Below are 22,821 nucleotides of genomic sequence, written 5' to 3'. Positions count from 1 at the left end.
AATATAATATAATACAAATATATAAAATATTAAGACATAACATAATGTAAACAATAATTGTATACATTTTTATTTTGATTTCACTCCCTGTGCATTAAATAACATTACACATTTTAATATAGGTTACACTTTATTTTAAGGTGTCCTTATTACAGTGTAATTATACATTTAAGTACTGCGTAATATTAAGTAACTATGTGTATTTACTATATGGTTAGGGTAAAGATTAGGGTTTGGCTTAGGGTTACTTGTAATTATGCAAAAATGTATTGTTTTTATAATAGCAAGTACATGTAACATGTGTAATAAGATAAAATAAAGTAAAAAATAAAGTGTTACCTATACAAACCAAAATATATACAGACACCTTCAACATTTCTCACATTATCACAGTTTATTAGCTATAGTTTAGAAAATGGTAATAAAATATGACAAGAACTCAAGAGTTAAACTGTGTCAGAACTAATTCAACTTGATAATGTCAGATATATTTGATAGAAAGGTATGTGATGAATTAAGTTGAATAGCTGTCAGCTGTTAAATTTAAGTACATAATTAAATACTACCAATTTAGGTCAACCAATTACCAAGCATTGCTTAATTTTGTTCAATATGTGTTGTAAAAAGTTCGCATTAGCAATTAAGGAAAAAATACTTGAGCAAAACATGGTCAGGTCAAAGAGTCTGAATAATTTTGGTCCCAAATTTTTTATCAATTTTACTGGTAGTCCAATGTATGAATAATTTTTGGGTATAATATGTCTGTCAGGGTTCTGGACTGTCTGTATGTGTTTTGCTCCCCATGACCCAGTTGCTCCTCTTGTTACTTGTGTTAATTTGATTCCAGCTGTGTCTATTTTGTCCCTCGTTATCCAGTCCTTATAAGCCCCAGTCTGTTCAGTTTGTATTTGTCGGTTCTACCAGTGATGTACGTGTGTCTACCTCCTGTTTCCTGTGTTGGATTTACTCTCTGTGTTGGATACCATTAACCCTTTAGGCGCCAGGATTTTTTTGGAAAAATGCTGGATTTTGACATCAAGATTTCAAAAGCTTGTAGCTTAAAAGGGCTTAAAGATAGAGATCTAATGTAAATTAGAAAAATGTTGGGCATGACTGAAAGTTTATGTGGGATGTAAATATTCTCATCTAATTTGCATAGTATGACGTCATCAGGGCGCGGCCCTCCTGAATGTCATAATATTCAGGAAATAGTAGATACTGAATTGATTGCTATTTCCTCGAACACTTTGAATAGGAAGGTAACGTAATTTTGGTCTAGAATCGAAGTACTACATGTCTGCCATCTAGTGGTAGGGAATACAAATGAGATATTACACCGTATTAGGAACTACAGTCTATTTGATTAAGTATGACGTCTTGTCGCAATTTTGCGACTTTGGCGCTAAGAGGGTTAAAGACTCTTTTGATTATCCACGGCTCCGTGTTCCTTCCGGCAGCTTAACATGACAGAAGAACCGACCAAAACCGTAACCTCCATGTTTTCCCCTCCGTTTGTTTTCTCGTTTTTCCCAGTTTTTTGTTTTCCCGTTGTTGTTATGGATCCTTTTATCCGTCCGGAATTTCCCCTCCTCCTCCTGCTGGTGCAGGGGGACAGATCTCTCGAGGACCATACAAGACTGTTCTGGCTGTTAGCTAGCACCACCAGCTACCCAGACGACGCGCTCTCGTGCGAGGATGGTCCTCGAGAGGATTTCGTTGCCTTCGTGGAGTGGACTCTGGCGAGAAACGGATCGCCATCCACCCCCTTCCCCCTTGGATGATCTCGTCAGATCCACTCCAGACCCAGTGCCCAGCCCACCATCTCCCCACGGAGCGGAGCATCAGCCCGAGCCCACCGATGATGGAGAGCCAGCACAAAGCCAAGCGACTGAGCGGAGGATCGCCCCGGACATGGAGCTCAACCCGTCAGACCAGGTACGAGAGCCGGCGACCACGCCCACTGCGAGGGAGCAAGCCGTGGACAGTGATAGCATGGAGTAGAGCTCCACCCACTGCATCGCGGCTGAGGGTGAGCTGATTATACATCTGGGACTGCTGGACTTAGAAGTGGACTTAATAGACTGGGAAACTGAGCTGGAAGTCGACTTGCCACCTCTCCTCTCTCCTTGGTCCCCGCTGGTCCCGTCCAGCCCTGAGGGGGCTCCCATTTCCCAGTCCAGCCAGGAGTGGGCTCTGATCCCCGAGGGCAACCCTGAGAGCCCGGAGGCTCACAAGTGCCCACCCAACCGCCCGCTCCTGCCATCCTCCAGTGTCGCCATGGCTGGAGAATCCCTCACCTCCACCTCCAGCCTCCGAGGACCGGACTCCGCCTCAGCCCGTAGACCCAGTGGCTCCACCTCGGCTCCTAGCTCTCTCACCTCCACCGCCACCCGTCGCTCCACCAGGTTCCCTCGTCCCTCCGGCTCCACCTTGGTCGGGCGTCGACCCGCCATAGCCTCAGGACTCCGCTCCTCCGGCTGCACCTCGTCGCTTCGTTCCACCAGCTCTATTGGACTTCTCCTTGGCTCCTCCCTCCATCGTCTCCTCCCTGGATTCTGGTCGTTGTCCTCCTCCCAGGTGTCCGTCCTCCTCCTGAGCCACCTCCCAAGTCCCCCCCCCATTCTGTTGTTCTACGGTGCGAGGACGCACCTTCCGGGAGGGGGGCGATATGTCAGGGTTCTGGACTGTCTGTGTGTGTTTTGCTCCCTGTGACCCAGTTTCTCCTCTTGTTAATTGTGTTAATTTGATTCCAGCTGTGTCTATTTTGTCCCTCGTTATCCAGTCCTTATAAGTCCCAGTCTGTTCAGTTTGTATTTGTTGGTTCTACCAGTGATGTACGTGTGTCTACCTCCTGTTCCCTGAGTTGGATTTACCCTCTGTGTTGGATACCATTAAAGATTCTTTCGATTATCCACGGCTCTGTGTTCCTTCTGGCAGCGTAACGTGACAATGTCACAGTTTACTTTATTTTGCTATCCTCACTTACATAAATGAACTATAGTGTCCTGCACCCACTAGTGAAAAAAAAAATAAACAATTATATTGTGTCTGAATAATTTTTGGTTTGACTGTGTGTATGTACTCTGTATATATATATATATATATATATATATATATATATATATATATATATATATATATATATATTTAATTTTTATCCTTAATAATTAAGTCACAATTATTAAAATAGTCAAACGTCAATGATAAGTCTCTCTGTCTCTCTCTCTCTATATATATATTTTAAATATACATTATATATATATATATATATATGTATATATATATATTCACACAATATATATTTACTTTCATTCACTTAAACAAGTTTTCAAGGCACATTATTGAACTTTCTATTATAATGTATCTTTCCAGACAGGCTCTTTGATCTGTCATTTACTTTTCCCTGTCCATCACTAAGTCATATAACATTTCAATTTTGCTAGTGTTCTAATTATTTTGGCCCCCTCTGTATGTATATATATATATATATATATATATATATATATATATATATATATATGATTGACCCACAAAAAATACAGCTTATTAACTATAGATGAGGGCCAACTATTCAAAAGACATTAAAAATGACCACTAATAACAGGAGAGAAAAAGAGAGAGGGCGAGAAGAACATGTAGATGCAGGAACAAATGTGCATAGACTAGAAGAGAAAGAGCAAGAATGAAAAATAAAAGAGCATTTGATTTCAGCATTTCTACGGCCCACTGGGCATTGTTCACAAAAATTTACATTGATTTCCAGTTTTTGCAAAAGAGCTCATTCAACTGCCTGCTAGTGGGATGCTTAATGGCCACTAACTGTGTCATTTTATGTCGAATATATCAGGATGAGAAAAATGTATCAGCCTACATCACATCTTCAGCTCATCTTGTCATCTTTCTATGTGCTGTAATACTGCTGGGATGCATCATTCAAGTGTTTTAACTTGAAAGGGTGCTGCAAATTAATATATCATTAGTATATTCACCTAAAGAGACTGGCCAACCTATTTTAGGAATATTACTTCTTTGGGCTTCCTGAGGCTTGCACACAGGAATTGTTCGGTTCACACCATTAATTAATGTGCAAAAATTAATTTGATAGATGTTGTTGGTTATCGTATATTTGTTGCATTTTAAAATAGCGTATTGAGTAAAAAAATACAGCTCATTAAAAAATGCATCTTGAGGCCTCTTCAATATGTCCCACTCCATTGCATTCTTTCTGCTTTTGAAAGCAAGGATGCATCCTCTGTCTATGCCCCCTTAATAGCTCCCTCTGCGAGCAAGTACGTGTGTGTCTTCAAACACTTCAAACCATCTCAAGATCAGGATTCCACATTCAATAACTAACAACCCCTCTATTAATTTCTGTAAGATCTTTTCATTAGAGGCCTTTTCAGAGACACTTTCAGTGGCTCATTTTCAAGTGCTGTATCAAGGGTTGTTTTTGCAAATGAATGAGTTCATGGACTATATTTTAACAACAACATATCTAAAAATTAATTGCAAAAGATTAGAATTTTTAACAGTCAAATTAATTTACCTGAGCGAAGGGATTGGGCACAAACTCCACCTGGTTCTCTGCAGCTCGTCGACTCTTGGGAGCATCCGGTGGGCACTAGAGAAGCACAAAGAGCACAGGTCAAACTGATTTAGGTATAATATAAATATTAGATGAAAATTTTAAACTTAAAAGAACTTAAACTTAAAATTAAATTGTCTGGCTAATAAAATAAAATAATAAAATAAAATAGCAAACAAAATTGCTAAAAAATTACCTGAAAATATAAAAATAAAAGCTAATATGAATAAAAACCCTTAAGTCTGTGTGCATTGCATTTATTTAATACACTCGTATTTCACGATTTGAGTTGAATTACTGAAATAAATGAACTTTTCCATGACATTCTAATTTATTGAGATGCACCTGTATATAAAAAACACTAAAACAACACTGGATTTGATTTGATTTATGTTTAAAAAATCCTTCTCATGCACATTTCCTGGTGATGATATAAATGTGGTCTTTCAAGACATCTACAGCATAAGGCATCTTTTCTTCCGCATTTCAAGATGAAATCGCTGACTCCTCTGCTTTTAAAAAGCCACGTTAGAGCAAATGCATTCAAGGGGGAAATAGTTGCCCTTGTTTCCATTTTAAACACTGCTTGCAGGGAGCTTTGAGCATTCGCCCCAAAACAACAGAACACAAAGAACTTTGTTGGCTTACATTCAAACACACACACACACACACACACTATGGCAACCATGTTGATGTTTTAGTCAGATGGTTTTAATGTTATTCCTACCTTACCTCACAAATAGGTAACTAACATGTAAAGGGAATAGTCATTTTTTCAGACTAAAAATGGTCCATCTGGCACATAACTAATGATGTCTAACAGTTGCTGGCTGTGAAATATCCTCTGATCCAAAATTTCAAAATGCCAGCTCCGAGTTGGCTGTACGTATACCCATGTGCGCTTCCTTTGTCAAATAACTTGCAGGGAGCTTTGAGCATTCGCCCCAAAACAACAGAACACAAAGAACTTTGTTGGCTTACATTCAAACACACACACACACACACACACACACACACACTATGGCAACCATGTTGATGTTTTAGTCAGATGGTTTTAATGTTATTCCTACCTTACCTCACAAATAGGTAACTAACATGTAAAGGGAATAATCATTTTTTCAGACTAAAAATGGTCCATCTGGCACATAACTAATGATGTCTAACAGTTGTTGGCTGTGAAATATCCTCTGATCCAAAATTTCAAAATGCCAGCTCCGAGTTGGCTGTACGTATTCCCATGTGCGCTTCCTTTGTCAAATATATTTCTTCTTCAGCAGCAGGGTAAAGACCAGGGTGAACTCCTCTGGAAGTCCATGAGGAAACACTTGACTGAGGAGACAAGTGTGCGGTTAGACTGCAGTACACGTACAAACAAATAAATGTGGAGCAGCTGGTCGTAAGAGTAAAGAAACAGTCTGAATGCTAGCAGAAGGGGGAGTATCTCTGTATTAATGGTGCTGTGGATACAGATATAGGGATAACCCCTGACACTAATTTTGAAAAGAAATGCAGCTCAGCAAACCTCATCTTCATTCTCAACTTCTATCTCTAGCTAGATAAACAGTTTGCCTGCCTCTTGGTGGGTCAAGGGCAGGCAAACTCCAGGAATGTGTTTACCATCCCAAATATACACACACATACACTCGGTACTGGAGTTTATTCACATGCAAGTCATGGAACAATGGGAAGCTGATCATAAGCACATAAACATGAACACATAACACGCACAACAACGAGCAGGTAGCGTGTTTGTCTCTAAAATGAGATGACAATGATTTATAACAGAGACCTGGAATTCAAAGTAATAACAGTGAGGCCAGTCTACCTCGAGGAAAAAATTAAATCAGGACTAAACACTAGAGAGAGAGAGAGAGAGAGAGAGAGAGAGAGAGAGAGAGAGAGATTGTACAGGATGAAACTTGTTATGACAGGGAATGAGGTACATATTCCTTTCAAAGATTTCTTGTTGATATTGCTGAACAAAACTACTCCACTGAAAGGGCCATAATGAATCAAAGATTAATGATTTTTTACATTTATTTCAATATTAGTGTCCCATATAGCAGATCTATATATTGAGAATAGAAGTGCAATATATATTGTCAGAAAATAACTAGTTCAATCATTATTATGATGACAAGTTAAATCATTATTATCAATGCCATTAGTGGAATTACAGCCAATATGTTTAGCCCAATTTCCGACTGCGGCAATTTGTTTATTTTGTTTCATAATATGTGTGACCTAAACAGCCTCATGTGTATGGCGTGTACTATAAAACTGTAGTGTTTTTAGCCAAGTTAGCGTGTCATGTTGCTGTGATGATTATCTCAAGAATTACACACTTTGTTTTGATATGTTTGGGCACGTTTTCATTGGAATCATCTATTAAAAGTAACAAAATCCCATTTTTATATTCTGTTAATATTTCAGTACTGTGAAAATAGCTTTAACACTTTTGAAATGTAGTGTGTTTAAATCAATGTCACTTTTAAATCAACACACCAATCAGAATCTAATAAGCACTATTTTCATACAGACATCCTTGTGTTTATATTAGCAACAATGTATAGGAGCTAATACTGCACCACTCTCCGTCAAGCGGTTTTTAATGGACAAACAGCCAACTTGTGTATTTTTGAGCAAGATACTCTACCATTCACATGCTTTTTTTAATGTTATTCATCATGAATTTCACGAGTTCCTTTGTTTTCAACAATGATAACATTTTTATTTGAACATATTATAATTATTTCTGAATGACAATGTGACACACTTATCATTAATGTAAGAGCTGCTGAAAATTCAATGCAGAAATTCAGCCTTGGTGAGCATAAGAGACTACTTTCCAACCCCAAACTTATTTGAATTAAAAGTAACAAAATCCCATTTTTATATTCTGTTAATATTTCAGTACTGTGAAAATAGCTTTAACACTTTTGAAATGTAGTGTGTTTAAATCAATGTCACTTTTAAATCAACACACCAATCAGAATCTAATAAGCACTATTTTCATACAGACATCCTTGTGTTTATATTAGCAACAATGTATAGGAGCTAATACTGCACCACTCTCCGTCAAGCGGTTTTTAATGGACAAACAGCCAACTTGTGTATTTTTGAGCAAGATACTCTACCATTCACATGCTTTTTTTAATGTTATTCATCATGAATTTCACGAGTTCCTTTGTTTTCAACAATGATAACATTTTTATTTGAACATATTATAATTATTTCTGAATGATAATGTGACACACTTATCATTAATGTAAGAGCTGCTGAAAATTCAATGCAGAAATTCAGCCTTGGTGAGCATAAGAGACTACTTTCCAACCCCAAACTTATTTGAACGGTATTGTATGTGAATAAAACTAATATGCTTGTTGTATTCCACTAGTTGAGACTTTTAATCTGTATATATAACACTAGGGGTGTAACGGTACACAGAAGTCACGGTTCGGTACATCGGTTTTGGGGTCACAGTTCGAAAATGCCATCGCCTATTTTAATGGTAAAGTTCAAAGCTTTTAAACAGCATTTATTTGGTGTCAAATTAGCAGTTTATAATTAATTAGCTAATTACTTAGAAAAACCACAAAGCTTCATTATCAGTATCAGCCACAAGAAGCTGCTAATTATCAGTTATTCTTATCAGCCCCCAATTTTTGCACTTCTTCTTGGACACAAATACAAAGACCTGAGTAAACACACTCAAACTTACACCCTCCATCTCTCTCCAAGGTGAGGTGAAATTCAAGATAAAGGAAAGCAAGAGTTAGACAGTTCTATTACAAGCCTAATAGAAGTTAAGTCTAAACTAAGAGAATGACTAACACAGAGGTGGCCTAACAATTTAAACACCATCTGCTGCTATCAAGTATCAGAGACCGGTTGACAAGACTTTACATTAAACTTTATCTCATAGAAAGAGAATGTAGGAGACTATTTATGGAGAAAGAATCCTGTTTTTTCCCCCCTTCTGCAGTAAGCCGGCCATATCGAGTGAGTTTGGAGCACAGGCTCTCGCTCTCTCTGGCTGAGATGAGATTTAGAGCAGGAGAAAAAGAGCTCAGGTTTCAAATGAGGAAAGCACCTGGGGCTCTGGAAAACCCATTCTTAGAGAGGAACTACCTGATGATGGGGGGATTTGAGTATGTCTGTGTGTGTGTATCTTTGCCTTTCCTTTTAAAGTTTCAGAAGGTCAAACTGTACAACTTCCAAGCAAAACACAACTATTATTGCAGCTAAAGGAGGTATAGGACAGAATAAGAAAGCATTTTGATGAGAAAATTGAAATCTGACTTTTGTGTATTAACAAGTATGACTACATTTTGTACCATTGCTGTGATCCTTTATGAATCTCACATACGTTCTCAAGAGACCTCCAACCTAACATCTGGATCCAAATTCCTAACCTTTAAAGGGGTCATATGATGTAGCATTTCGGTGTCAACCGTGTACAGTACGAAATATGCGTTAGAATGTTACGGCTACACGCTTAGCAGCCAACAACCAATCATGTGCCTCATATTCACATGATTTGGTCAGGCACGGAAACATAGCATGTTGTATTAACGTTTTAGCACTTGAGAGGAAAACATGTCAAATGATGACATTAGTAAAGAATGTAAAGAAGAGACCGTTTCATTCCTAACTTTATAGTCAGAAAAGTCCATTGTGTAAAACTTGATAGTACTGTTGCCGTTATATACTTTACTTTAAACTTTATCTCACAGAAAGAGAATGTAAAATGTTATAATACTGTCACCAATATATAATAAGAGGATGTGCAATGATAGAGCCATTAAGTAAAGGTTGCATGCCATGTTCGTCCAATCAATGACACTTACACCGCAAATATGCTAATAAGAATATAAACCCTGGGTTTAGGAATGTACAGAGTAAAACATCAGCTTATGAATACCCAGGATAAATTGTTAACCCCGGGTAAAGTATGAGCAGTGTTTAACGCAAAGCAAGATAACCCAAGATTCTCTTTACCTGGGGTTTAGAATGATTAACTATTTCAGATGTGAAAAGCTCTTATGAGATCCACAAGTTAGCCTGTACAACAAAAAGTCCCGTAACCTTCTCAGAGAAAAGTAGTCCTGTCCGAACAAGGCTTTTGAAGGACACCATTTGTGTTTGTGAATTCATGACACAGTGTACAGTATACGCTGCAGATCGAGGACAGAGCAAGTACAAAAAAAGAGTATAAAACAGTTATACAGTCCAGCACAAGAATGAGAGCTTCAATATTACTCCTCTGACCTATTTGACTCAAACGCTCTCATTTCTGTTAAGTCTACATGAGAGAAGCATAACAGGAAATTCTAATAAGGAAGCTGATGTGTAGTCTAAAGCAATGCAAACTGACTTTCTCATCCCAACATACAGTACCAGAGGAAACAGAACCCGTTAGCTTATATCATTGTCATTTTTCATCTACGCACGGCTCAGTAAAAGCATTGTCATAAAATGGATTGTTACTGTGGCTTGAGGTCTCACCAAAAGCACTTAAAGTTATTGTTAATAAAAAATTGTACAGCGTTTCTGTGTAAAAGCACAAAGCAGAGTGTAATCTGCTGAAATGTTTATTTGCAGCGAGATGGACGTAACTTAAGGAGGAAGTGAAAATATTTGTAGTGACATTATTGCGATTCCTTCATGATGCTAGCGTACTGTAAATGTTAGACCAAATAACAGTCAACGGCCAGGAATTTGAGGCTTGTAGTGACCTGCTAGAATACTTCTAGAAGTTCTGCAATTCTGTCTTATTGTACTGTATGTTTTATTGCTTTTAGATACAGGATGAACAGGCTCCATCATCTGAGAGAGAGCGAAAATGTAGTTTTTTCTATAATTGACCATGAAGGGTCATAGAAAATGATGGAAAATAACGTTCCCTCTCTTAGAATCTTAGAAAAAATAGATACCAAGACAAACAAAAGAGGAAAGATAAAAAAATTTACTCTGTAGGTTGAATGAGTTGTACTTTCCCAAGGCGAAGGATGACAGGCCCTCTCGGGTTTCGGATCTTCTTGACCTCGCTGTTCTTCAACAGGGAGAAACTGCGCGCCAGATTGAAACCTGCAGATCGGGCAATCAATCCATTTACCACCCCTCAGGCTAATAAATCAGTGAGCTGCTAGTTGACATGTCCTATGCTATGTATCAACTCTGCTGTGGCAGTTTTCAATTCATGTAAGGCCAAAGGAGGGACCTTAACACTGGGAGCATTTATATCTTTCAGCTCATGAACAGAGTCTATTCCTTAGACTGCCTTTATTGGTAGTTGGGCCTTTATTAAGTGTAGGCTTGAATGATTGCAGATGGCAGTACATTCACATAATTATGTAGAGTGAACTTCTTTCCCATTTTTTGGATATACTATGCAAAATAATTGGCCAATTTAAAGTGTTGTTGTGTACAAAGCTGAAGAAAATAGAAGTCAGCATTGAAATGTTTCTTTAGCACCAAATTAGAATATTAGAATGATTTCTTAAGGACTGTGTGACACTAAAGACTGGAGTAAATGGCTGCTGAAAATTCAGCTTTGACATCATGAATTATGGAGCCCCTAAGGGGACATGATGATGCAAAATAAAATAAATACTTGTGTGCTTCCTCGAGAAACTTTGCGTATGCTCGTAAAACTTTTGTGATGGAAATAAAATGAGGTGGGGAGAAAAACCTCAGAGAATGAAAAATCATTTTCCCACCATCTTGTATTTTTTGCCACCTTAGAAAACACAATAATTCAGCTTTGACATCATGAATTATGGAGCCCCTAAGGGGACATGATGATGCAAAATAAAATAAATACTTGTGTGCTTCCTCGAGAAACTTTGCGTATGCTCGTAAAACTTTTGTGATGGAAATAAAATGAGGTGGGGAGAAAAACCTCAGAGAATGAAAAAGCATTTTCCCACCATCTTGTATTTTTTGCCACCTTAGAAAACACAATTTTTTTTAATAAATTAAAATTTTAATTGGTTAAAAATGTTAGAAGTTGTAATATTATTTTACAGTATTCCTGTTTTACTGTATTTTTAACAAAGTTTAAAATCAATTGTCAATCCTTATTTAATGTATTCCTTATAAAAAACATCACAGAATCCAAGAACAAGTCCTGTGTGAATGGCCCCTAAATAGTGGTTCGACATTATGAAATTATTAAAATCATGACAATATGGATAGTTCACTAAAAAAAATTAGTTTTTGTCTACTCATTTACAGTAGCTCAAACCAGTGAACAATAACTTAAATTTTGGTCTGTTGCTCACACAAAGCTATCATATTAAAACACTTGGAATGTAGCGTACATGAAATATGGACTACTTTTATTGGCTTTTTAGAGCTTGACAACCTTCCATCACTATTGATTTTCGTTTATGGAAAAGAGCAGGTTGGACATTCAACTAAATATCTCTTTTTGTGTTCCTCAGAAGATCAAGAACATCATGTGCTATTGGACAAACTGAGATGAGTAAATGATGACAGATGATGATTTTTTTTTTTTAAGTTTCATTAAGGGAGGTCAATTAGCAGCAGTATTTACCTGTTATGTTGTATCTGGCAGTTTGAGGAAACTTCCATTCTTCTACCTGTATGGACGGGCAGCTGACACCTGTAGAAACAGAGAAGCAGTCAAGTTGCAGCAGATTTTGTCCTGCCACCGGCGAAAGGTTTTGCATAAAACAACTTGATTTTACACCCAATCACGAGGAGTCCTGTCAAAACTTGGTCCTGAACATGAGGTGAGCAAGTTGAGGGGATCAAAGATTGTCTGAAGGGAGACAGACACCATCTAAGATATAAATGGGGCTAAAAATAGCATGCTCTTGTCTGAAAGAATTACTCTCACTGCCTGGTGGCAAAGACAATGACAGGTGGTCTGACGCACTCTCGACTGATGGACAACATATGAAAAAGACCTAACTTTAAAAAGGTTCCACCAAAGTACATCCTGTGGTATGGTACATCCGGTGGAATTCAACTGTTTGAACTTTTAGCAAGGATGTCACATATCTTCTTTGGCTCACGTAGTGCTCTGTGTGTGTATGCATAAACAAATATATTCAAAATAAATAGCAAAGGAAATCTGATCTTGACAGCAAATGATCACCATCCAGTTTACTGACAACCATCATGACTTTTTGCTCATAAATATTGTACAACTTGATGTAAACAACTTTTTGAGGAACATGTCGCATTTAAAATCCACTCAAAATATCATTTTAATTCATTATGATTCTGTATATATATCTTTCAATGTCTTTTTCCATGATCCACAAACACTGAAAAGTTTAGATTAGGACAAGGCATTTCAAAAAGAAGACTTTTTCTTTGTGAAGAAGCATGTCAAAGGTGCCTGAGATGAGAAAAGTTTTTAATCAGCACGGTTTGATTGGCTCAAAGACACGTACATCAATCAAAGTGCATTAGCAAGTTACTGCTGTGTAGCGAAACTGTCACTTCGATGTTTCAGAGATCAGATGAGTATGAGAAACTCAAGCAATAACAGAGAGAAGCAGCTCAGAGCCTTCTCGTTGAGCTTCTAGTGGCGGAGGAGAGCTGGTGATGGGTTTTCTAACTCGTATTCTTCCCCTGTCAAGTTACAAAGAGCTCTTTTTAAATCTACAACACCTGAATCTCTCCACAGCTAACTCAGCACATACAGATAGGGAGGAAATGTCTCCAACAAAAACTTCTCTGACAGATAAAGAATTAATTTTGAATTGTTCTCGCATTTTCACTTTTTGAAATCAGACAGACTCGGCTAAATCCCTTTTCTTCTCAGTTCTACAAAGCCCCTCTGCTTTCAGACGGCAAAAAGGTGGGATTAAGATGCGGAGATGTCAGGGAGGAGATTGGAAAGCTGGAGGCGGCTCTCGCTCCCGAGGCAATGATGGAAAGTTGAATGCAAGGGGAGGAGAGGTGCATTTCAAACACATGGAGAACAGACACGTCATCAAGCAACGCAGAGAGTGCTATAGAGTTTGAAGTGGAGAGAAAATTTCTGGGGTTTAAGATTTCATAGGTTAAGATTCAGCCTTCTTTTAATTTAGAGATACATACCTGTACGGGCTGCTTCACCAGAGACACTTGTGGTTCTTAGAAATAAAAAACCCTTTATTTTCCAGAAGAATGAAACATCCATTTAAAAAAGGGTAGAAGAAAAAAGTGCTTCACCTTGCCTGGATTCAGTCAAAACTTCTCCTCATTAACATTATCTCGAAAGCTCTGCATCCTACTCTTGTTCACAATCACTCCCGCAGCCTCTGCTCTATTTGTCCCTGATTGCATATTGTTTATTGTATATTTTTAGGTCTCAGAGTTGGCCTGGAGAAGCTCATTAAGGAGAAAGTAAATTGGGGATTTGCACAGCTGGGGGTGAGAAAAGTCATCCTAGAGACCTGCCATCCACCCTGTGAAACAAACCCAGGATAAGTGGAGGTGGTTGAATGTGGGAAAAGGTTTTTTGGGGGTTAGTTTGTTAGCTTGTTCAATCATGCATCACTTCTGAGCACAATTTTACATGGTGATGAATTGGCAAATGATACAATTAGAACAGAAATGCAAAAGAAAGTCATATAAAAGTCACATAAAAATGTCTGTATATAATATATAATATATATATAAAAATAATATATCCGAACATGCACAAAATAAGTAAATTGCATTCATTTTGATCTAATGTTGACTTTAACAATGACCAAATGTGGTCTGATTGAAGTCATCATTTAAATCTCATTCTTAACTGACTGTGTAATGTCTGAAAAAGCGGTTTAGGCTTAAACATAGGATAGCAGTATAATCATACTCTTAAACTATGCAATATTTTTGTCATAAGAAGCACTAACGGGAACAGATTTCAAGCATCACTTCTGAGCACAATTTTACATGGTGATGAATTGGCAAATGATACAATTAGAACAGAAATCCAAAAGAAAGAAGTCATATAAAAGTCACATAAAAATGTCTGAATACGATATTTCCGAATATAATATATCCGAACATGCACAAAACAAGTAAATTGCATTCATTTTGATCTAATGTTGACTTTAACAATGACCAAATGTGGTCTGATTGAAGTCATCATTTAAATCTCATTCTTAACTGACTGTGGAATGTCTGAACAAGCGGTTTAGGCTTAAACATAGGATAGCAGTATAATCATACTCTTAAACTATGCAATATTTTTGTCATAAGAAGCACTAACGGGAACAGATTTCAGTAAAACCTGTTTCTTATGTGTACTGATTTATTATGTGTATTATGTCAGTGCATATGGAGGGATTCAGCACCTTTAATTGCTTGTAACAAAGGAATGAACCCAACTGGACTATCAAGCATGCCTCAGATATATTTACCTGTGTTCACAGAACCATCACCACCTCCCGTTTACAGACATGCTGCTCACTCAAAGTGACCCTCACTGGCATGTCTGGACATGAACCTGTCAGAGTGATGCATTAGTCAGAAAGCCAGAGGGGAGAAGGTCTACTCCTCGTCCTTTTATGGCTTTCTTGTAAATTTCAGCCCATTGGTGATGTGTGTGCAGGCAACACTTAATCTGCATCCTCCGACTGAGGTCATATAACCTGTAGGCTCTGTACCAGTTGAGACACCAAAAGTGCAGGTTTCATGCAAAATATCACCACCCCAGAGTAGGCTATACGCTATCACCTGAAGACGAGAAACACTCTACCTTCTCTCACCGGCTGTCCACATGTCTTTTTGTATCATTCTGATTCAGTTATTTACAAAGCACATTCCAGCTCGCTTCTAACTGCAAAATCAACAGTGTTCTTGTAAACAAGACAACATCTATTTCAGGTGAGCGAGGCAGAGATACTCCATTACCTGTATTCAATGCCTCTGGGCAATTTCACATTACCATTCGCTTCCACGCACAGAAAAAGGAATGGAAATTAAAGCTTGTGCTTGTTTTGTTCCCTTTTCACTTTGTTTGCCGTGCAGCGAGAACAGCTGGACCACGCAGATAAAGGAAAGAGTCTCTCTTGCGTTCTGTCTTGGCTCAGTGCCCGGCAATCTGAAGTGAATGTCTATAGTCGAAATGACAAAAGCACTAGTTAGGGAATCAAGTATGTGGGCTACAAACGCACCGGGGCGACAATTCACAGTGTTTCAATGAAAGATTGATAGTTACAATCAACCTATGCATGCGAAAACAATAATTTGGGACCATCTAAGAGAATGGCTAAAAGCGACAATGTGCATTTTTAATAAACAAGCGCTTTAATTAGCTATTGTTAAAATGTCTACAGTCATTTTGTTTTGCAGACCGCTGACAGGAAGGAGGCTGTCAAGAAGGCGCGTAGTGTGTTGTTTTCATGTCAGAGTCTGAGAGCTCAGGGAAAGAGGGAGCGCTAAACTCTCTCTCTCTCTTCAGAGTAGTGCAAACAAGCAACAAGCAGTATTTGTATGCCTATTTTACATATATAGTGCTGTCAGTTAATCGCTGGGTTATAAACACCTCTTAAAACCACTATTTTGGGAAGGCAGGGTGCTAAAAATGTCACTGGTGTGAAGGCCTAATGATATGACATCACAAACAATCTAAAAGTTAAACAGAAAGTTAGACTGAACCTGGTGCATATACCCAATTTTTTTCGAAAGAGCACACAGCATTTGGTTACAAGAACCTGCGAGCTAGAGAGACATATCAAACACAAGCAGAGAGCAATCCAGAGAGATTTATAATGGGGTCTGTGGCATTTGTAATCATGGCTGCGGCACTGTTTAACCTTCAATTACAGCTGTTTTGCAATCATTCTTCTCCAAAGGAGCGTTTATCCTTTTTTTGATACAGCGTCTTTCTTCTCACTCAAGGCAGAGACTGGTTTGCTTGAAGCTTGGTTTGTCAAACTAGACCTAATTAGTGATGGGAATGTGTGGCAAATCCGGCAAATCCGTCTGTGTCTAAAAGTTATGCTGCAAACGTCTCTTCACCTTGTCTTCCCCTGCATTAGCAGCAGATGGTTTTATCATCAGAAAGAGCATGCATTTTTTCCACTCCCACGGGCTGAATTAAAAAAAAAATCCCTTTGTATACCCTTGGCAGACAGTAAGCTGAAAAGGTTTACAAAGGGATTATTAATGAACTATGGACTGTATCAAATTTAAAAAGTACCTTGCCAGGGGGTTGCATTAAAGAAGTGTTCTGATTACACTTTGAAAATTGCATCATTGCTGACAAGCTAAATCTGAAGTGTTTAAAAAAAAATATATATATATATATATATATAAATATCTGAGAGAAGTGTTAGATTGCACAGCTGCAGAGTGCAGATGCGTCCCCTCCTCCTCATGCTGACAGCATCACAGGGATGTGATCATATTCCAAACGTCGCTGTGACACGCAGCTGTCCAGATGCTGGTGGAAAAAGCAGCGCGTATTCTGTCTTAGACTATTTTTATTTATATATTACTTTAAACGATACTGCAACGATTTGCATAAAAGTATAGAGGCAAATTAAATTCTCTAAAACACTCTTTGTTTAAATAACAAACTACAATTATTACAAAAACATTTCTGTTCGTATTGTTTGTTTTTGTTATTACAAACATAATACAAATATGCAGCAAATTATAATAAAGCGCAGCGATCTGAATACCCGGAGCGCGCGAGTTATAACGGTCTACCGCTAGGGGGCCAAGATTAGGGCAACAAGTCAAAAAGTTTTTACCACAAACCGAAGTGGTAAAAAGTGATAAAAGAAAAACCATTTGCACTAATTGCAAGTGCAATCCGACAGCACGTGGCACATTAAAATTGTAATGAAAGCTGCACCGAAAAACGATGTGAACAGCACATTTGAATGAAGGAAATACATTAAATCGGCTACAATATAGAAAGAAACATTCCTATTATTTGCATCCCCACAAAGCATTAAACGGGTGCTTATATGCATACAGTATATTGACTAATACATTATTTTTTAAACTACATAGAATAGGCTATACAAATGTCCCGTTTCAGTAGCCTAAATAATAATTAATAAAAACGTAATCTATAGCTATCTCCGGGGAGTTTGCAAGGATCCTCGCCCCCGTAAAGATTCCCGATACATCAGAACCAAAAACACTTAATTTTACCTTCTGTGATCGTTAATCCAATGAATTATGGCTGCATTAATCCGCAGACAACTCTATAGTGTAATCCAGTTTGCTGAAAGAGCTTCCAAGAGTCCTCTCTCTAGCGTGGATAAAGTTTTTGCCTGGGAGTTCTCCTTCTCTCCAACTTCTTTCTCCCCTCCCCTCAGAGTTGTTTTAATAAACTTTCCCTTCACTGTCGTTCCTCGATGGGAGAATCTCCAGGATACGCGTGATGACATCATCAGCTGCTCCGGCGGAGTGTGGAAACGCGCCGCGGGCTTTTCTTTCCGCTGCCGCCTCCCACAAGTCCTGCTTTGTTTGATTTCTCCTTTTCAACTATGATTCCACGACTGAGGAACTTATCTGAGGTCATGCTAATGCAGACAACGCTGTGGGTAAGACGGGTCATATATGTGACTGAATACCAAAGGCAAAATATTACAAACTACTGCCACAGTTTTGATGGTAACCATATGGTTAAACGGCAATGGGTCGTCTGGTCCTTGTTCTGTTGTTTCAACTTTGGCGGTAAACCATGTGGATTGAATTATCAGCCTTTCCTGTTACCAGGGGCGGATCTAGAAAATAAGTTTTAGGGTGGCAAAGGGGTGGCATGGGGTCTGTGAGGGGTGGCGACACCAAAGCAAGCCCCCATGCATAGTTTTGGGGGATTTATGGTCTGACATACACAGTTGTGTTCACAAATATTGTATTACCATTAAGTAATCATCTATACAGTTTAAAATGAAAAATAAATAACATTTCAATATCCATCATTGCACCAAGTCAATACACAACATAACAAACTTCAACAGGTTATAAATGTTTCTGAGCTTGTATCACTAAAGAAGACATGCATTTCTGTTAAAAGAAGACATGCGGGTCTATTAAGATCGCATAGGCTACTTAGATGGTATAATCGTGTTTAGTGCAATTTTAAGAGTAATGAAAACTTTTTAATTGCCTGACATTAGAAAGAAATACAATATTATCAAAGCACTGAAACTGGATCAGTTTTGAAAACAATGTTTGATTTTCTGTTATTAACAGAGGTGGGAATGTCTGTAATCACCCAGAGCAAACTCTATCAACCATATACGCTAGCAACACCCCAGCAACTGCATAGCAAGAGCCTAGCAACCACCCAGAATATCCTAGCAACACTTTAGCAAACATTTAGAACATGTACCAAACCATTTATGTTTTTTAAACAAGACTTTAAGACAAGCCAGCATATCTTGTCAGTCTTTCAAACTTTTCAATCTAGTTATTACAGTTTTTCAACTGCTTACACACATTTTCAAAACTTTGCCTCTTTTTTTTTTAAACTGCACACACAAATCCAAGAACTGCACACACAAATGCAAAATGCCTCACATCTTTTGCAAAATGAAGCACTGCATTCAAAATATCACAAACACATCTCAAAAGCAAACATTTGCAAACACCTTTGCCATATTAATTCCTGTTAGATTTCCATGTGTTACATGGGGAACTGTGTGCTGTTTTGCAAAAAGTGTTTTTGAAAAATTGAAAATTAAATTACAGATACAGATTTATAATTCAGCAATGAACTTTTGGGAAAAAAATCATTTTCATTTTACTACTGTAAAGTAATCATGCAGTAGATGAAAAGCACTAGAAAAGTTCACATACCAAATAATTGTATGAACTTGGCATGCACCACAATACAGTACAGTAAAAAAGTAAATTAAAAAAGGTACATTTAGCATCCTCTGCACATTTGGCCAAATTTCATTACAGTATACAGCACTATAGCAGTTTATTGGTCTCCTGACACAAGACTAGCTATATCTCTAGGCAGTCCTTTCTCAGATCTGCAAAAATGCAGTTCACATTAAAAATGGTTACACATACAATTTGACAGTCACACGCTTGAAGGTGTACAACATGTGCTAGAGTTTACTGTACATATATAATAGTGAAATTTCCATTATCTAATGTACTGGTACTGTACTGTAATTAGGCCTATATTGTATGTGTAACTGTAAAACCCCTGTAGATGATTGGCTCAGCTCTCTCTCCTCTCTCAGTTGTTAGCATGCAGAGATTCTGATTGGTGTGTCATCAGTTTCGCTACCTAATGTTTAACTTACTCATTGTTAAACTTTTTGAGAAATGTGTCTTTGTTTTGAAAACTGATTTAATGGTTTGGGGGGAAAAGTACCAACTAAAATCAGTTATATTAACAATCGTGAAAACTTTAATAAGACTAGATTCTTACCTAACTCTGCTATTAGTTTCCGTGGTCGGCATCTTCTTATTGATTTCACGTTATTGTTTCAGCTTATATTCATGATGAAAGTGGAGGAAGCGTTTGGAGAATCGGATCACCAAACAATTACGCGAGGAATCTCAGACATATCCGGATGGGATTAGATTTCTCAGAGGACTTCTGAGTTAGCTGAGCATCAGTAATTATCTGATTCACGAACAAATGTAAAAACAATTCGTTAGTGAACTGGGCCATGCTCTGTGGTTTTGACTCAAAAGATCCGGTTCATAAGAGTCATTTGTTAATGAAGCCGACTACACTGGCACGCTGCGTGCGCCTGTAACCATTGTGCACAGTTTATTAAAAGACGTGTTTTTGCCATTGTTTTGCATTACACTGTCATCGCCGCGGCTGAAAAGTAGCACATGAAACACTGCTTACATTTATATTTTATTCAGTGATAATTCTGGGGTGGCACAGCTTTTTCTTAGGGTGGCAGTTGCCACCCCGGTAGATCCTCCCCTGCCTGTTACTATACGTTTTTAATAATGTAATCGAGCTTACCCTTACAAAAGAGCATTCTGGGGAATGGAATGGTTCCATGGATATTACAGTTTGATTGTGGAACCATCAATGCCAGTAATTAATTTTACAAGTGAAGGGTGACATTCATGAGTCATTAATAAATTAAATAAACAATTAAGCAAAAGCAAGCCACAGTATGGAATTATTTATTTATTTGAAATATGAATCTAATACAGGCCCAAACAATAATCATTCACAACATTCATAACATTTCTCATTGAAAATAAATTGTGAGCAGCATGTGCTGTAGGCTACTTCAGCTGTTATCCGCCTGCCCATGGAAAAAGTTTCTTCACCTGATAGAAGCCAAAAATAGAAAAGGGGTGGAAGTTATTCTAGTGCTACAGTTCTGGTAAAAGTTGATCAGCACATGTAAAATGTGTCCTGATCCTAATATAAATATTAAATATCTATAATATAAAGTTTTGCCCATTAGATTAGCTATATTCTTCTCATAAATGTGCATACCCCTTGCATAATCTGTAAGATGTTTAGCATTTTAAAAAACATGATATAAAGAACAAACTAATTTTACACACACACACAAGTAAGTTAAAGGGCAGTACTACAAAAATACACTTATTAAAATATGAACATTTTGAACAGAATCCAGTTTTATTTTTATATTAAAAACATTAAAAGAAGTATTTGTAAAGCGTATTTAAACTCTGTCATCCCTGTACCAAAGGTTTAAGGTTATCACAAATTATCTTTGATTCTTAATTTTATCTTAATTATCTTTGCTAGAACTTGATGGCAACTTTAATAGCCAAATTAAAAATTCTTGGGAAATAAGAAGCTCTCGTTTGAATTTTTTGCACATGTTGTGTTGCATCATGATATAATGCTGAGACCTGGATGTCATTAGTAATACTCCTGACTTGCCCAACAAAGGAACTCTTGATTAGTCATGGCTTGATAATATCAGCTTTAACAACCCAATAAATTTCATTGAAAAAGTAAAATATTGAGCAACAGAGGGCTGCTAAACTACTTTTTCATGAGGTTTTTGCCATCTTCTCCAGCTTTTTTTTTTTTTGCATGAAGGGCATAACCTTTGACTTAACCTGCTCATCTGTATCCTAACAATCCCTTAGTTCTCCCAAAGTTCAAGGCATCTTGAAAAACAGTATGTTAGTGGCTGCATGGCTGCAGCAGTGACAGGAACATCTGGAAAGAAGGTGCTTGACTATCCTCATGTGCCTCAAGTCTTCCAGACCATAACAAACATAAGGTATGCAGTCCAAAATCTTGAAATCAGGATGTAACAGAGCGTTGGACTGGAGATGTCCATAATGTATAGTAGTTCAGTCCTAGTGAGTGAGAAGTGCCAGATATTAAATACTAATGCTGCAGCATTGTGTTTGTGAGTTATCCTCACCATATGAAGTCCAACATTCCCCTCTGTGATTTTGCTGTGCTGTTTGGAACGATGATGGACAATCTTGATGTCATCTTGTAAAATATAGATGAGATGATGTAAACAATGTTGTAAAAAACACACCCAGGGGGATGCAAACAAGCAGCAGTGGTGCTGGAGCACAGCCAATATGTGTTTCATCTGCAGTTAGACCATTAAATAATATGACAGAGAGGAATAGCATTCATATTCAGTCAGGGTTCTACATATCAAAGTTTTTATGATTCCCTGTCTGGCTTTGGCATCGGCTTCCAGCCATGTTCTGTAAAGGAGTAGAGAAGGATACGGGAATAGCTTCCCTTACAGAGGACTCTATGCACGAGACAGCTTCAAAAACATCCAGACTTGTCTTCGAATATTTGTAGAACATATTTGTGTAGAATGGTGTAGTTATGGCTAAACTAATATCTCTTAACGGTCTTAAAACACTGGATGTTTTTAATGCTTTTGAATGGTAGTGTATTATTTTTAATATTTTATTTATTTTCTTCAACTGAGATGAGACTACATCTTCACAAATGTAAAACTGCCTATGTCTGTAAATCTAGTCAGAAATCTAGTTAGATTTTGTTGATCATTCAAATGGATCCATGAGATTTTATTGGAATGAGAAATGTAATTGGATAAAGAAAAAATAAGGTCAGGCACAAATTATTCTATGAGGGGTTTGATGCCAGTGTTCCAGCTTGATATGCATGATTTTATTTCTAACATTTAACAAAGTTTCTGAAAACTTTTGTTACAGAATAGAGTCATTTGGTCTAAGTGTGGCTAATCAACCTTCAGTGAAGAGGAAAGACTTAGGAATGTCCTTTGTTCCCCCCCGCTTGCCCATAAAGCCTAGAGCACACTGTCAGACTGAAGATAATC

At 37.7% G+C, this 22,821-nt stretch overlaps 1 protein-coding gene across 1 annotated transcript in view; it reads right to left on the bottom strand.

Annotated features, from left to right (window-relative positions):
- col16a1 (collagen, type XVI, alpha 1) overlaps positions 1–22,821 on the bottom strand; it is a 109,024-nt gene that overhangs the window by 44,326 nt on the left and 41,877 nt on the right. Inside the window, exons 3-6 of the mRNA XM_016251596.1 lie at positions 12,147–12,215; positions 10,558–10,675; positions 5,848–5,914; positions 4,547–4,621 (exon numbers count right to left, since the gene is read on the bottom strand). Coding sequence (XP_016107082.1) covers positions 4,547–4,621; positions 5,848–5,914; positions 10,558–10,675; positions 12,147–12,215 — 329 coding nt within the window. The remainder of the gene's footprint in view (positions 1–4,546; positions 4,622–5,847; positions 5,915–10,557; positions 10,676–12,146; positions 12,216–22,821) is intronic.

Source organism: Sinocyclocheilus grahami, unplaced genomic scaffold, assembly GCF_001515645.1.
Source record: "Sinocyclocheilus grahami isolate Dianchi unplaced genomic scaffold, SAMN03320097.WGS_v1.1 scaffold1060.1, whole genome shotgun sequence".
Lineage (NCBI taxonomy): Eukaryota > Metazoa > Chordata > Actinopteri > Cypriniformes > Cyprinidae > Sinocyclocheilus > Sinocyclocheilus grahami.
Note: the sequence above shows the minus strand (reverse complement) of the source record. Positions and strands in the feature narration are given on the sequence as shown.